Source organism: Pagrus major, chromosome 12 (assembly GCF_040436345.1).
Source record: "Pagrus major chromosome 12, Pma_NU_1.0".
Taxonomy (NCBI): Eukaryota; Metazoa; Chordata; class Actinopteri; order Spariformes; family Sparidae; genus Pagrus; species Pagrus major.
In genome coordinates, this window is record NC_133226.1 from 16,412,449 (window position 1) to 16,428,170 (window position 15,722).

The following is a 15,722-nucleotide window of genomic DNA, read 5'->3' on the forward strand; positions in this document are numbered from 1 at the left end:
CTACGAGGAACTTCAGCAGCGTCTCCCACTCTCAGCATCTCATCCCTTTCATCTGTAGTTTGATCACACCAGATACATGAAAGCATTCGCACACCCATTCATCTCTTCATGGGACAATGATTAGCTTTACTCGCCTCGTCAGATATGTGAAAAACTGTGGATGAAAGGGATGGGAAATTAAGAGAGAGAGGCGACAACTGTGATGGGTCTCCAGGGACTTGGTGGTGCTCTTGGGACATTCACACATGCATAGATAATGATACAGGAAGAGGCAGGACGTCAGCCATTGACAACTAAAGGCCCAATAAATGCGCAGGCACAGACATTCAAAAGGCAAAATGCACCTAGTGGCTCAGTGTGGGGGAAGTGTAAAAAGTTTTCCCTTTATGTCCTTTGACAAATGGGAGCAGCAACAAAAAAGCTGCAGCTAGTAAACCAGTCGGTGCTCCCAAAAGTCTCCTGTGAGCCTGCAGAATAGACTAATGCATCTTCAAATGATTGATGTTATTTCAAGCTGCAGATACAGGACTGCAAATATGATCAGAGTGCATAAAAACTCAGGTTTCACAATAAAGTTAGTTGGTGATATGTGGTTTATGACATCCAGCTTTAACCTGGTTTCTCTGAACAACTTGATATCTTTTGGGCACAGATATACTGAAAAAAACATGTTTGCTATAGGACAGAAGATAAGGCTTTAGATTTTGTCATGTAACACTTCCTCTTCTTCAGTTGGCACTTTTACTCTATTCAAACCAACTAAGACGAAGCAACGTGTCACATTTAAAAAAAAGGGAACAACACAGGATTGATTTAATGCTGCTGTAAAGACAAACAAATAGAAATGAAGAGGAACAAGCTGACTCGGAAACTAATTCAGTTCAGGCTTGCAAATTGAATGAAAGATGGTGGTTTTTGCAGAGAAAGTGGCAAGTCAGCAGAAAACTGTACACCATGTAATAGTGTACACCGAGGCCTCTCTTCTGCATGTTTAAACAAGCTCCTGAGGTCCACAGAGGTCCTCCTCTGCAGTGATTCCTTTAACTTAAGTGCACGTTTTTAAAAAAATGTGACCACTCATGCACATCATAGACATATGAAATTATTTTCAGGAAGTCAAACAACCGGTTTGTTTTGCTATGAGACAGTAGCAACCAGCATAGACTTTTAACAAGTATAAACAGTGCACAAGCATGTGATGGGAGAGGCATATGTGTTCATCTGTAACTGCAGCCTTACCAAATGTGGCTTTAAAACACCCAGCTGCCAGATAGTCCTGACTGAAGCTTGAGAAGACTTGAGACATCTGATCCATCTATGCAGCAATCACTCTATTCTACATTAAAGTTGATTACAGGAGCAACAGTCAAATCACTCACTAGTATGCCATTACTACTACCACTATATCTTTCCTAAATGGGAAGGGATTATGTGTAATTGATAGCTGAGTAAATATGCGATCGGGAGCAGAGCAGTGAAAGTGTATGCATAAATTAAGTTAGTAGTAATTTATCAGTCCTACATAAGAAAAAATAACAAAGGATAGTAGGAATACTTTCATTGGAGTTTAGACATGAAGACTAATTTAAAACCAATAATTTGTACTTTAGGCAATAAGCATAGAAATTTAAATCTTCCAAAACCTGACCAACATGTCAGATAAAACCTTACTTTACTTTCCAACAAGACAGAATTCACCGGCTGTGTGATCGAGGAGGGAAAAAAACACCTAATCCAGTGTGTGTATAATAGAGATAAGATGGGAACCCGAGGGTTACATCTGTTTACAAAACATAAAATGCTGCAGAGAATGTTGAACAAGCAATTTCATGAGACTGCTTCACATTTCTAAGAATTCTCCTGTACAAGCAGAGGAAATAGTAAAATATGTATATGTTTGACATCAAACGTTTTTCTTCTTCACCTACAATGAGAATATTTACATCAGCTAATAATATATAGTTTAATGCATGTATAACAAAAACTGTGCCGTAGAAAAATGCACCAGAAAAATCTTTCCTGACTACTGAGAGTCTAAAAACAGAGAGGGAACATTTTGGTCTCGGACAGATCCCAAAACACACACGAGAAGAGCGAAAAAGTATTTCCCCTGTTTGAAGAACTTCATCCTTTCTTGACTCCTGCCACAGAAAAAAGTCCGTCCCTCTCGCTCTGTCAATTACTTTAGCTGTTTCTCTCTCAGTCTCACACACACACACACACACACACACACACACACACACACACACACACACACACACACACACACACAGCTAAAGATAGTCTTAGCCATGGTTTTAGAGGGTGATTACGTTAGCCTCGAGGTCTGCAGGGTGTGTGAGCAGCCAAACATCTGGGAAACAGCTGGTAGTTGCATTAAAGACTACAGCCTGGAAGGGTTGCATATATTTCACATTTGATATGTTACCAGTATAAATCAGAACTGGTCGATACAATATCTGCATGGGTACCAGTATTGGAATTGATTAACCAGTACTGGCTTGGTGCCGGTAGTCTCAGTTCTGGTATGGGTTCGGTGCTGGTTCGACATCAGTTTAGTACTGGTGCCGGTTAGTATTGGCTTGATTCTACTACCCCTAGATTTAACAGTACTGGTTTGATACTGGTTTAGATACTGGTATAGGTATAGGTATACATTTTCTGATCAATACAGTCCCTGAACCGATACCATTCAAATGTGAACCGTACACGACCCGTCGGCCTGAGCACTGCTGGTCTTATTGTTCTACAGTCCCTGACTTCTCCCAAGTGTTAGCCCTATAATTAAAGTACACAGCTAGTGAGGGCAAGAAGAGTTATGGCTCCTTAAGATAAAAGCTCGTCAAAACACTGCACAGCCTGTGCAATGTTTGCATAGACTTAAAATATACGACATGTATGGGTCATCATAACCTTTTGTGTGCAAACATGCAACAGATAACATAGATTCCTTATTTCAAGCAAAGTCATCAAATGTTGTTTTGATCTTATTTCAATAGAATACAGTGTTAGCTTTGTCAGTCAAGTTGCCTTTCTGGAAGCCCTCTTTTGCAGTTTTCTTAACAGATAACTGAAAAATGGAAATGGTCTGCAAACAACACAAAGTGAAAGCTCGGTCTACATTTTAAACATCAGATTACTTTTTGCCTAGATGCTGAACTCAACTGCATTTTCAGGAAGTCTGAAAGGAGTTTCTAGTCAGTACATCTCGTTATGACTTGACTTCCACTGACACCCTCGAGGAGACGCTCACAAAGTTAACAAACTCTTAACCTATACATTTCCTGTTAGACAGGAAGTGTGATTGGCAACAAGAATAAACCCGAAAAGAGGAAAGAAAAGTAAAAACACAAAACAAAGCAGCAGCAGCAGCTCACATTTGGAGTGCAACACTGTTGGCATTAATGAGGGATTTCTGTTGCAAATTACGTACACTTCGTGGTTCTGTGGTTGTTCCAGTCAATACACATTTTTGCCACAAATGAACTGTTTGAACAGACATTTAACACTTTCACCAGTCACGACTCAGAAATAAATCCTGTGTTTGTGGAGCCCAGGAAGTGAGTGAGCGAGTGTGCCCTGGTATTTTTAACTCCTCCACCTGCTCCCTGTTGTGTTTGGCTGGGCGGGCCTGGGACCGAGCCTGACTTAGTGCTTTCCCAGACACATTCACGGCATTCATTCATGTGTACTTTGGCTTCACTAAAAGAGGCAGGGATAAAAGGAAATTCTGAGAAAGAGGTCATCGTGCTAATAAGTTATGTTATGTATTCCAATATTTTAATTCAATCTGTCATTTCTTTGTTGACATGAACTGGCAAGTTAAAGCATTTACATGATGCCATTAGAGACCGCGGGAACTGTATTTTCACTGGCAACTGTCTGGAATTTTGAAGACATTTCAAAAGATTTCACTTCTGCTTTAAATGAACTCATGTAACATTCTATTTGATGATAAACTACTGTGCGTGTGTGTGTGTTGTTGTTGTTATTGTAGCCCCCTTACCACCTGACCCAGTATTTTCAGCAGAGTGGCTTCGAGGACAAGCGGCAGTGTTTTGGGAGAAACATGCCCTTTCCTCTTCCATGCTGACTTCAAAACAGCCTCTTGTGGCCTTGTCAGTATTTCCTGCCAGTGTTTACTTAAAGATGTAGGATTAGTTGGACTAACGTATTGTTGAAACATAAAATGAAAAAGGGAAACACTGAACTCCTGGTATACAAGGCTGCAACAACTCATTTACATCAATTTATTGGTTGGTTTCAGATAAAGCAGCAATATGCTTAAAAGGGACAGCTCACCCCAAAATCAAAAATACATAGGAAGCGTGCATCTACTCTGTGCTACTTTACTGTAACGTTAGCCGGCTCTGTGGTGGTGGGTTACTTTGCCTCCTCTCTCATTCTGTGCAGTGTCATGGTTGGCAGGTGTAGTTCATTAGAAAGAAAATGGTTCCTGCATGAAACTGCTCACAACAACGTCTGTGGATTATCTTGAATAACTGGGTCATGATATCTGGAAAGAGACACTGCTGATGTGTTTTTTTTTTAATGTATTTTTTTGGCACTTTGAGCACCACAAGCCAAGTGCCATTTTGTTCCCATATATTCAAGAGAAGGCAGACATTGTTATGGCCAATATCTCCAAAACTCAGCATCTCACACCAAAACAATCTAGATGGATAAATAGCACTACAGGTAAAGGGGAAAACATGTATTTGATTTTGGGGTGAACTGTCCTTTTAAACTCCAACTGTTTGTATGAGAAACTCTGACCCAACACATCCTAAGTATAGAAATAAAATAAAATAAAAAGAATCCAAATATTATGACTTGTTATGTTGAAATACCTAACCCACAGAATATAAACATCTGTTCAGGAAATACCCAAGTCCTCTAATGTTTGGACAACTGCAATACTATATCCAGCATTACTACAGACAGATTGTCCCACTACTAGACTGACAGGATTATTTGACGAGGAAATTCCTGAATTATTTATGTTATTAATAATGGACAAACTTCTATTTTGAGAGACATTGCCTATAGAAATGTAAATGCAAAAGAAGCTATGTTTATTCATTGAATCCAATAGTTGTAGATTGGTTAAAATGACGACTCCATAAAAACTAAGTTAATAAATGTTCTACCGCAAACCATTTTACACTCATGGATGCAAGCACACACACAAAGACAAAGCAGCGGATTTATCCAGCGGGCACTAATGATTCTGATGAATCAATTCTCTGTGTGCGGTTTGTTTTGATGCCGTCTGGGTCTTGGCGGTCGTCCTTGTATGTTGCTGATCACATGGCCTTTGGAAGCCGATTGAGTCATCTGCTGACTCGGGCGCTTGCCTTGTGTGAGATTACTCAACAAGACACTTCTTTCAACACAGTCACCTTAGCTGCAAAGCGCTCAGCTCAGAATCATGAGTAACGGCAACAAGAGCAGAAAATGTCATGGAAGCTGATGCATCTTGAATTTCAGTCGTCCAAGTTTTGCAAGCTGCGTGTGCTGCTCTTTCATTGTATTACATCAAAACAGAATTAGTTCTCATTATCAGAACCACTCTGTGTCAAAATACTTTCAAAGATATTCTTAATTAAGGCAGCAAAGCTCAAGTGTATCGTGAATTCTGCTCTGCTTTTGTTTTCCTGAAACGAGATGATAATCATTACGAGAAACGTTTTCTGTCAAACACAGGCATGAGACCACAAGCAATGCCTACCAGCTAAACAAATGCCTCTATCACACACACTCATCCTTATAAGCTTCCTGTTTATTTACATGAGCATCCTCAGATAAACAGTTTGATTCCACTACAACTGCTCTGACTTCTCTGTCTGCTTCAACATGTTTGACACAGCAGATGCAGCATCCGTCTGCTCCGTCTCTGATTCACAGTATGTATCGAGACATTAGTTCAACACAGACAAGGCTCATTACCGGGGATTACACTTGATGAGAAGGACTCACATTCCATCCTGAAATAAATAACATGCCATCCTGTAAATAAATAACAACTTAATAAATCCACTCTGCTCCCTGAGGATCAAAACATGCTTTCCTCTGAACAAGGCCACTGTTTGTGCCGTATAATGTTTAAACAGGATTCCTACAGCTTTTAAAAATGTAATCATGTTCCAAGCACTTTCAAGGTAACTAAACCAAAACCTTTCAGACTCTTGCTGTCTTTATCTACATCTAAACTGTTACTATAACTGCAACTGTGAAATAAAAAATCTACAAAATGTCTTTTACCCACAACAATTAATGTGTATTGTCACTTATTTAACTAGCTTTTCATATTAACACTTATCGTATGTTTTGATCATGATTATAATGCTTGCCAATTTCCAGAGTAAGAGATCGACACCAAACTTAAAAGGTGCATGATGTGTATATACGAATTGCTCAACTGTCAAGTTCATACTCCACACAAATAGCGGGCAGCATATGACCAGAGTAACCGCTTACTGCTGTTAACTGTGGCTGCCATTAGCTCGTTAGCTCAGCTAGCCTTGCAGTTAACAGTCGGGACTGGGAGCCCGGAACACCGGGGAAATGTTGGAGTTGGTCAGGGCTAGCTGGTTAGCATGCTAACTTCAGCAGGTATCTCAGCAACACAATACACAGACGTCATACATACTTACATTACATACTACACCTTTCATCTAGCTATGAATGATGAGTGAATACAAGAACTTATTGGTGTCGATTGGTGTCAAAGAGCAGACAGCCTTTCAAGTCGATTATCCCAGAGGTGTTGGTAAAGGAAAATGATTACTGAACAAAGCTTTCATTGCAGACAGAGGATATATGGTATAATTAATGTCACTGGTTTATATTAGCATTTCTCTGTTTAGTGGTACAGTAAATTACTTAAATTCAGTAAATTTGTACATTTACATATTCATTCAGTCTATTTACATAACTAGACTAGAAAATAATAAGGCTGCACAATTAATTGAAATATAATCAAAATCGCACTAGGGCAAAGTGCAATATCCAAATCGCAAGAAGCTCATGTAGCCACAGAAACTATTTACATCAGTATTCTTCAATCCTGGTCCCTGGGGCCCCCTGCCCTGCATGTTTAGACGTTTCCCTTCCCCAACACACCTGATTCAAATGAATGGGTCGTTATCAGGCTTCAGCAGAGCTCGATGACATGCCGATCATTTGAATCTGGTGTGTTGGAGCAGAGAATCCACTAAAACATGCAGCCAGGGGTCCCTGAGGACCAGGACTGAAGAATACTGATCTACATATTTACATGAGAAAATATTCACTCTGCATCTTGTGTGAGATGCCAGGAGACAACAAACAAATGAGATTGGGATAATTTCTCTTCAAGTAAAAATATACTTTTGGTGTACATGAGTGATTTTGGAGACAAAACACAAGACTGTACTGAAAAATCCAGCCTTTTTCAAGGAGTATATTGGAATTAAAGTATATTCCTAACCTTGAAAACACTATAGCTAAAATCAAGCACTTTCTAGACTACGAACCCTGTGCACGTAATACTAGTACAGTCTACCTTGGATTGCTGTGATTTAAGCTTCAAAGCAATGTACAAGTAAATGTCAATTATCTGCCTATGCAATGTTTCAAAAAAGGCATAAAAACTGATGGCTGATTAAAATTGCAACACTTCTTTATTTTATGTTGAAGCAGGCATATGTAAACCTAATAATGAACAATACTTTCAAATTTTCATGGCTGATAGATATGCTCAGGGAACTAAATTTCAACCATTTGATGATCCGACTGGAGGCGTGACAGAGGAGGAAAGGTCTGGCTTAACCAACATCAGTGAGCTTGTGTGGGCTTACATACAGAAACATGCTGGCTGCGAGAACATCGTCATTTCATCGCCATGGAAATGAACATGAATTTTTAAAATCACGTCATTTAAGCTTCGTGGGCTGATAATTTGCATATCGTTTTTTGGTTGAGGGTTCTTCTTCTCCAGAGTTTACCTAAGGTAGGACTATAATGACGGGAAGAAAGATCCCGAGGGAGATATTTCATGATTATTTCAACAGGAATAAAAAACAAGCTGACACAGGCTGGTCTTCACTTCATCTCATTCAGCGTTTGGGTAAATTTGTATTGATTCACAAAACCCACGAAAAACGAGGCCTTCTTCGTCTCTCAAAAGAGCTGAGGCAGGCAGATCATTTTAGATAGCTGCAATCTGTTCCCAGTATAGAGCTCACCCACGAGCCTGACCAGCTAAGATTGAGATCAAGGTTCAAGGGCAAAGGTGATTGATACCCGCCTTATAACCAATTCTCTGGCTACTGAGATAGTAAAGTTAAGACATTAAAGCTGAACAGTAAACATTTGTGATCAATAAACCACAGAACAGAACAGAACTACTGTTCCACTTTGATAGAGAGCAATTGTTTCACTTTGAGTTGACTCACTCAGTCACAGGACAAAGTATGACAATACTTCAGATAGGGAGCAAAGTGTAACTGAAGCATTCAAATATTATCTCAAAACTTTAAAGGCCAGTTTGTTCAGTGATTTTTATCTACTATAGACAGACTCCTGCCTTTAAGCAATTTCAGGATGTTACTGTTGAACCCTTTACTTGAATCTTCCTCGACCCCTGTGGGACATAAGGAGACAGTGAGCTCTCTTCATCATTCCCTACCCTCGACAGCGTGTTGAGCCTCCCCCAAGTTAATTTCACCTTGACTGGCTCGTCTGTCACAGTTCAGCGCAAGGTCATTTTTTGTCTTTTCTTATGCCTGGAGGAATCCATTGTTGAACTTTAACTGGTAGTAACTTGAACAGCGAGTGGCATACTTTCAAACACCGCAGTATTCGCCTTAAGCGCCGCATTTAGAGCTTAAATTGTTTTGGAGGTGGACACTACATTCCTGCAGCATTAAGCCTCGAGCAACTTGCGGTCCTCTCGGACACTTTGTACCTGAGTTGATGACCATGAAAGTCCAAGGGTGTCTAGCCTCACGAATCATACAAATATTCCTTTTCTTAAACAACTGAAACCTGCAGTAAACCAAGAGTTCCCAACAGTTCCCTAAAAAGAAAATGGATACTTGCTGATTGAGAAAAAAACCTGGGCTCAACAATTAACTATCTCCAAGAAGTGACATATTGTTGCTTTAAACTGAGTATAGCTATTAGTAGTTTGTGAATATTCCGATCATATGGCCAGCATTTACTTGTAGTTGCAAATATTGCTCCACTGCTACAGAGAGATGCTGAATCAGTTACAATTCTCCCTTATCCCCAAATTTTGGGGTTTTTCTTTTTACTTTCCATTACAGTTATTTGTGGCGCCTAAAAATGTAACTTCACAACTTAACTACTTCACACTAACACCGTTGCTCACTGTGTGCTTGTTTGTAATCGAAAGCGAAGTTGCAACATGCCGCAGAGAGTGAGCTCAGGGAGTGCTTTTCAGTTCTGCTCTCATTGCCACGGGAATACCTTTCTTGTATCTGGAGCTCAGCATAACAGCAAAAAATAGGACAAACGCTGCCGTTTAGAGAATTGCAGCCACACTTTCATTTTTCTCTTTCTAGCATTTGTCATGCTTTTTCTACTGTGATGTACTACAGTTACAACTGCAGCTGCTTCTGTGGTTTTCCACAACAGAAGGATCCTGATAAAATCCTATTGTTGGTGTTCAATTGCTGAAGCTTCTTCTACCCACTGACTGCAACTCTACATGCAGAAACTCAACATGTTAACATAGTGAGAAGAGAGGGAATTACTGACAATAGAAAGCAGGAAGAAAAACCAAACAGGTAAGACAAGAGAGTGAGAAAGCGAAAGAGAAAAGGAGGTGACTACAGATGACAGTCAACCACACATACAACACCTAACGACCGACCTTACAGAAACAGCTAGTTATGCAGCTGTTTACATTATAACTGCACTATGAGTGGCTGGTTTTGAAGGATGTGGGTCATGTAAAGTTTTTCCACCAACATTGTCATACATACCATTATAATGAAAATGACATGAAACACAATCATAGTGTTGTTGACTTCTCATGGCTTATTTATGACATATAGTGTTGATTTTCTATTGATGTGTAAAATGTGAGAATATAATTTCTGGGTGCATGTGTCAGTACTTCATCTGGAGTGAACAACAAAGTCACACTCTTTCTATATTACAGAAATTAGCAGTCAATTTCCCAGTCATAAGTATACTATTTTTGAAGTAAGCAATGTATTTAAGCTTGTTGTACTTACAAGACACGGGCCACTAGGGCATCAATCAAACTGCAAATATAAGATGAGAAGATGGAGTTGTGTACTTACAGCTACAGCTATCATGGAGTCGTCTGGTTTCCATTCTGCCTTCTGGTAGAAGCCAAACTGGGCCGCCGCCTTTGCAGACTCGATATAGCTGACTATCAAAACACTGGGCTGTGGGTGGGGAACAGAGATATGAGAAAGAAAATTAGCACTTTTAACATTCTGCATTCTCCACATATGATAACCAAAAACAACAAGAAAACAACACAACCGAGAATTTGCTTCCACTACCAAAAAATGTCTCAAGATTGAAATGAAAGACCTAGAGTTACATTTAAATAGGTTTGAGGTCTGAATGTTTCGTGAAGACAGTTTAATAATCCAGTTCAGACATGATGAAAGACAGCATGGCTAAAACAGACATTCCCAGTGTTTTTCTCTTAGAGAACATTGATCACTTTTTGTTTTCTCTAGGAGCTGCAACAGTTAGTGGATCAACAGACAATTAATCTGCAACTATTTTGATTAATAATTTTAAACATTGTAGCAAACTGAATATGTTTGGCTTTAACAAGACATGACGTATTGACGTAGCTTGGATTGTAGGAAATTGTCATGGGCATTTTTCAGTTTTCTTTAGGCTCTCACTTAAACTGTAGGTAAAAAAACAAAATATACAAAGGCAATAAGTTGTTTTGGACTGACAAATACAATTCAGAATGTTTTTTTTTAATTGCTCCAATAATGAGGGCAACTGAAAAGCAACTAAATAAACTCTGGACGGAGCAACACAAAAATCTATTCAGCTGAATTATATTTTTAATATGCAGAAAGCACAATAACATTTTCAGTGTTTTTTTCACCAATCATTTCGCTGCCTCCAATATTGATGCTTCAGCAAAAAAGCAATACAGACAAGGTGCAAAATTAACGTTCACCAACTTAATGGGTAGTGAATGTTTAAATTTTACCATCCACTCAAAAGATGACCAGTGGGTTTCTGGCTGGTGGGTGAAGCAAATCAACCTGCATTTTGATGTTGGCTGGTGCGAAATTTGTGCCCTGAATACAGATGCAAATTCTGTCCTGAAATAATAAAATGGTTATGACACCCGGCTGTTGCATTCGACTTGAAATTTCAGCCCAGCAAGCAAACAAAAACACATTCAGAATGCTGTTCATGCCGCGCAACACAGACAGATGAACAGGCGCGTACACAGACAGACTTTGCCTGAGGCCGTTGCCCTTAATATGCCTCTACCCTTAAATCACCACGGCAGATATTTATCTGGATCACAGAGCAATCATCACTACCAGTTCATTCCAATCCACTAATGAAACACGACAAACAATAAGATTGGTATGTTTATCTACAGCCAGATGAGTTATTTATGACTGTGTAACTTCAACCAACAAATTGCAACACCAGCAGGTGTTAAAACAGCTGTTGAAGATGAACACTGGTGATAAAGTCAAGTTTCTGAACACCAGAAACAGCTGGCAAAGCTAAATCTTAAGAACCAGTGGAAATCCCTGGCCGATAACTTACAGTTTATTCATGTTGTAAACCTGTATAGCTTTACTTTCATAGCAATGATTAATACAGAGGCTGAATCAATACCTTGCATGAGTTGCATGACTCCTCATTTATTTTTTAGCAAGCACGCAGCATTGCCAGTAGGTCTCGTAGCATTCTGGTGACCCCTTTTGATTCAGTTGATAAGAGCTGCAATGTTCAATCAATTAGTTGTCACCTATTAAACTATTTTGGTATTCGATTTTTTTTTTTAAGAAAAAAAAAAAAGTCACATTTTTCTTTCCAGCTTCTTAAATGTGGATATTTTCTGGTTTCCTTCCTTCTCAGTGACAGTGAACTGAATATCTTTGGGCTGTGGATAATACATGACATTAGAGGACGTTCAGTGAGACATGGAAACAGTCCTTGCACAAGATTAGCAGGGCACTGTACACTTGATGGTGATGGTCACGTAAATATCTCGTGTAATTCCAGCTATGCAACATTAGACCTTGTACCCAGTCAGGGTAATGAGAGAGCAGGTTGTGTCTCTTTCGTAGCATGAAATCTTTATGGTGCCAATGATACTTGGTGAAGCTTGCTCAGTGGGACACCGAAAGAGAAACCTCTCTCCTCGTTACAGGTTGCAATAATATCAGACTGCAATCAGAATAAACTCATGAGGTGTTCTGTAATTTAAAGAGGGGGGAAAACGAGAGGTACCCTGTTTGATTGCATTTGGGAACTGGGGATGAAAACAGTTCAACATTGTGGCAGCTCGATAGAATCACATATAGTGCAGTCTCTAAGTAGATGGCTAGTTTTGTTTGCCTCTGTACTGTAGTGCACTGGATTAAAATTAATGAGGTTAAAGTGCTGATTTTTACCATTCTCATTACATCTGATCTCTTGAACTCCTTGTACTTCATACATAAGGGTGAAAAGCTGAATCCAATATCAGAACGCAGGGAGAGATGCCTTACTGGGCAAAACAATTCTGAAATTAACCTATTCACACTTTGGAGAAATCATCTGTTTGAATTTATGGATTACATATTACAAAAGCATTCAACTCTTTCTCTGCAGCTGCACTAAAAGTTAACTGTACCAAAGTCTATCTTGGCTTCCTTGGTCATTGCCCTCTACCTGAAAAACACTGATATTCCCTCCAATCTGTCAGTCCGTTCCTACACAATGTTAATATGTTGTTATTTCTACAACCACTCATTAAAAATTCAATTAAAAGCTGCAACAATTTGTCCATTAATTGATTAGTTATCAACTATAAAATGAATCGGCAACTATTTTGATCATCAATCACTTGTTTTGTGTCATTTTTCAGAAAAAATGAAAATGATTCTCACACGTGAATATTTTCTGATTTCTTTCATCTTCATTTTATGGATTAAACAACCAGTTGCAAAAATTGCCTTAAAAACAAAGAGCAAATGGAACAATGAGGAAATTTAGAAAAATTCAGGATTTTCTCAAATCAACTATCAATAACTTTGGTTATTGGACTTTTCAAGTTTGGAAAACCAGCCCTGCAGGCAGGTATACTGCCCACTAACACAATGACGGACGTGCCAAAAGAAAAAAGTGGCCCTGAGGGACCCCGAGTATGACAACATCCTGAACAAATAAGCAGTGTACATGATTTAAACTGATCTTAAACTGAAATAGTTTATAAGGTAGTACTGACTCCAACTCGTGCATTTCCCCTGCATTGCCATTTCCCATGCTCTTCCACAATTACATGCAGTTAGTTGGTGTAACAGAAGAAATCCCAGGGGAGCATAAAGGATTACACTCTCTCTCTCACACACACACACACACACCACTATGTGCAACCATATGTGCGCATACACACACACAATCCTGCTCATTTTCACAGGCACCCAGAGCTAACTATGGTGCCACTATTGCATAATAACACCACTACCACACCGACAAACTCCATCCCTCTATTCCTAGACACCGTGAGCAGTACCATACAGCCGTGGCAGGGCGACATAACAGAACAACTACAAGGCTAAGCCACTGTGCTACACGGATTAAGAAACAGTGCCTCAAATGAGCTAGTCTGGCTCAGGCTGCACTGGCCGAGGTCGAGGATAGATGGGATTAAAGAGAATAGACCTGTTGGCAAAATGATGGCTGAGAGCACTCCCAATCTGGGAGGGGAGGGGAAAGGCAGATTTCCAATCACCATGATTCACCAAGTAACCTGAACAACATGCTAAAGTGTTTCTAAAGGGAAATATGCAGCAGAACAAATGATTGATGTTGATACACTCAGTCATGCTATGATATGAACAAGGACAGTTATTTTTGATATGTAATTAACTTTTATGCAATTTTTTTTAACCTTTAGACTCAGCTATGGTAGCCAAATAAACAAGGAAATGTGTGTCACATAACTATAAAGACAGCAAGGATCTGTAGAGGACAAAATTGATGGCATAATGATATTGCAATCAACGATTACACACACTATATCCGATATTATATTGATATATAGCCAAATTTGCCATGTTTGCTTTAAAGATATAATTAGAAAATGCAGTACTTGAGAGAGTTGTGCTTGACAGTGAACTTAAGTGACATAATAGGTATAACAGATGTGAAAGGTGCATGTCAAGAGGAAGACGCTGCTCCAATCGACATTCCGGACATGATCCTTTTCCTGGACGCCTCATTGATACTCGCAGGCAGGCAAACTTCTTAAGAAAGAGAGGAAGGAAAACATGGTCACATCCTGTGTGGGCCTCAGGAAATCGGCAGTGACCCTGATCCATTGTTACTACAACTCAATAATATACAAGCTGTGTGGAACGCAGACTGCTATAAACAGTGTCCTCAACTGCATGTTATCAAATCAAACAGCTCTTCTGCATATCAGCATGGTGAATCTGAGACATTCAAACACATGGAGGACAGGAGAGTACAGTTCATTGTAATAACAGAACAGGGCTTTACTTGGAATTTCATTGGACTTTTCAATTATATCAGCTGCTGATATGCTGAGCCTGGAAGCACGGGGGTTCCCTGGAAATGGCATCATGACAACATTCTCTGACTCAAAGTTAAAATATATTGTGTAACAAATTAATGTATAAAGATAGAGGCGAAAACAGGATCTCATCTGTGGTAGCTGCCACAGAAGCCCTTAGAATTATACTTGAACTTAGCCTTCAGATCAATTGTGACGGTGTGCTTATGTTCGATTCATAAAAGATGCTGAGCATAGAAAAAACCTTGCTTAGGCATGTTATAAGAATCCCATTCGTAACTTACACGCATGTGATCTATAAATCCCAAATCAATTTATACTGATGGCACGTGTGTTGCAATTCCCCCTTGTTTAATGCTAGCAGAAATGAGGGTTTAGTCTGGAGTAGCCATGGACCAAAAGATGAAATCTAACATTTTGGAAGCGAGCTGGTATTAGAGATGGCAGAGGATATCGAAGCCAGGCAATACATATTATTAGGTGGACTAAATAGTGGGTTGACACACAAAGTCAAACACACAGTTTGGGAGTGTGTCGCCGCTGCATATTGCTCATAAAGCTCATGCAAAATTCATCACAGCTTTGGACACATATGCAATATCATAAACAACATAAAACAGCAGGACATACACTTAAGTAAAGTCTAGATTTGGCTTCAAAATAAAATCATTCCCACATCAAAGTAAGGATTTGTAGAGAGGGAACCAGTTTCAGCATTGGACCCTTTTTTCCTAAAGTCATATCAGTTAAATTCATGACTTGCATTCTACTGGTAAAGAGCTTGTCCCAAGATTACTGTCATAATAAATACAAAAAGAGATCAAGCCCACACTGGACGTCACCTACAGCGAAGGCCATTTAGAAAATAACAACTCATCAGTGCATGAAAAGAACATTTTATTTTCAAGCCACTATGAAGTGCTCCTTCTGTATTATGCTG

At 39.4% G+C, this 15,722-nt stretch overlaps 1 protein-coding gene across 1 annotated transcript in view; it reads right to left on the bottom strand.

Annotated features, from left to right (window-relative positions):
- ric1 (RIC1 homolog, RAB6A GEF complex partner 1) overlaps positions 1 to 15,722 on the bottom strand; it is a 42,748-nt gene that overhangs the window by 23,799 nt on the left and 3,227 nt on the right. Inside the window, exon 2 of the mRNA XM_073477889.1 lies at positions 10,317 to 10,424. Coding sequence (XP_073333990.1) covers positions 10,317 to 10,424 — 108 coding nt within the window. The remainder of the gene's footprint in view (positions 1 to 10,316; positions 10,425 to 15,722) is intronic.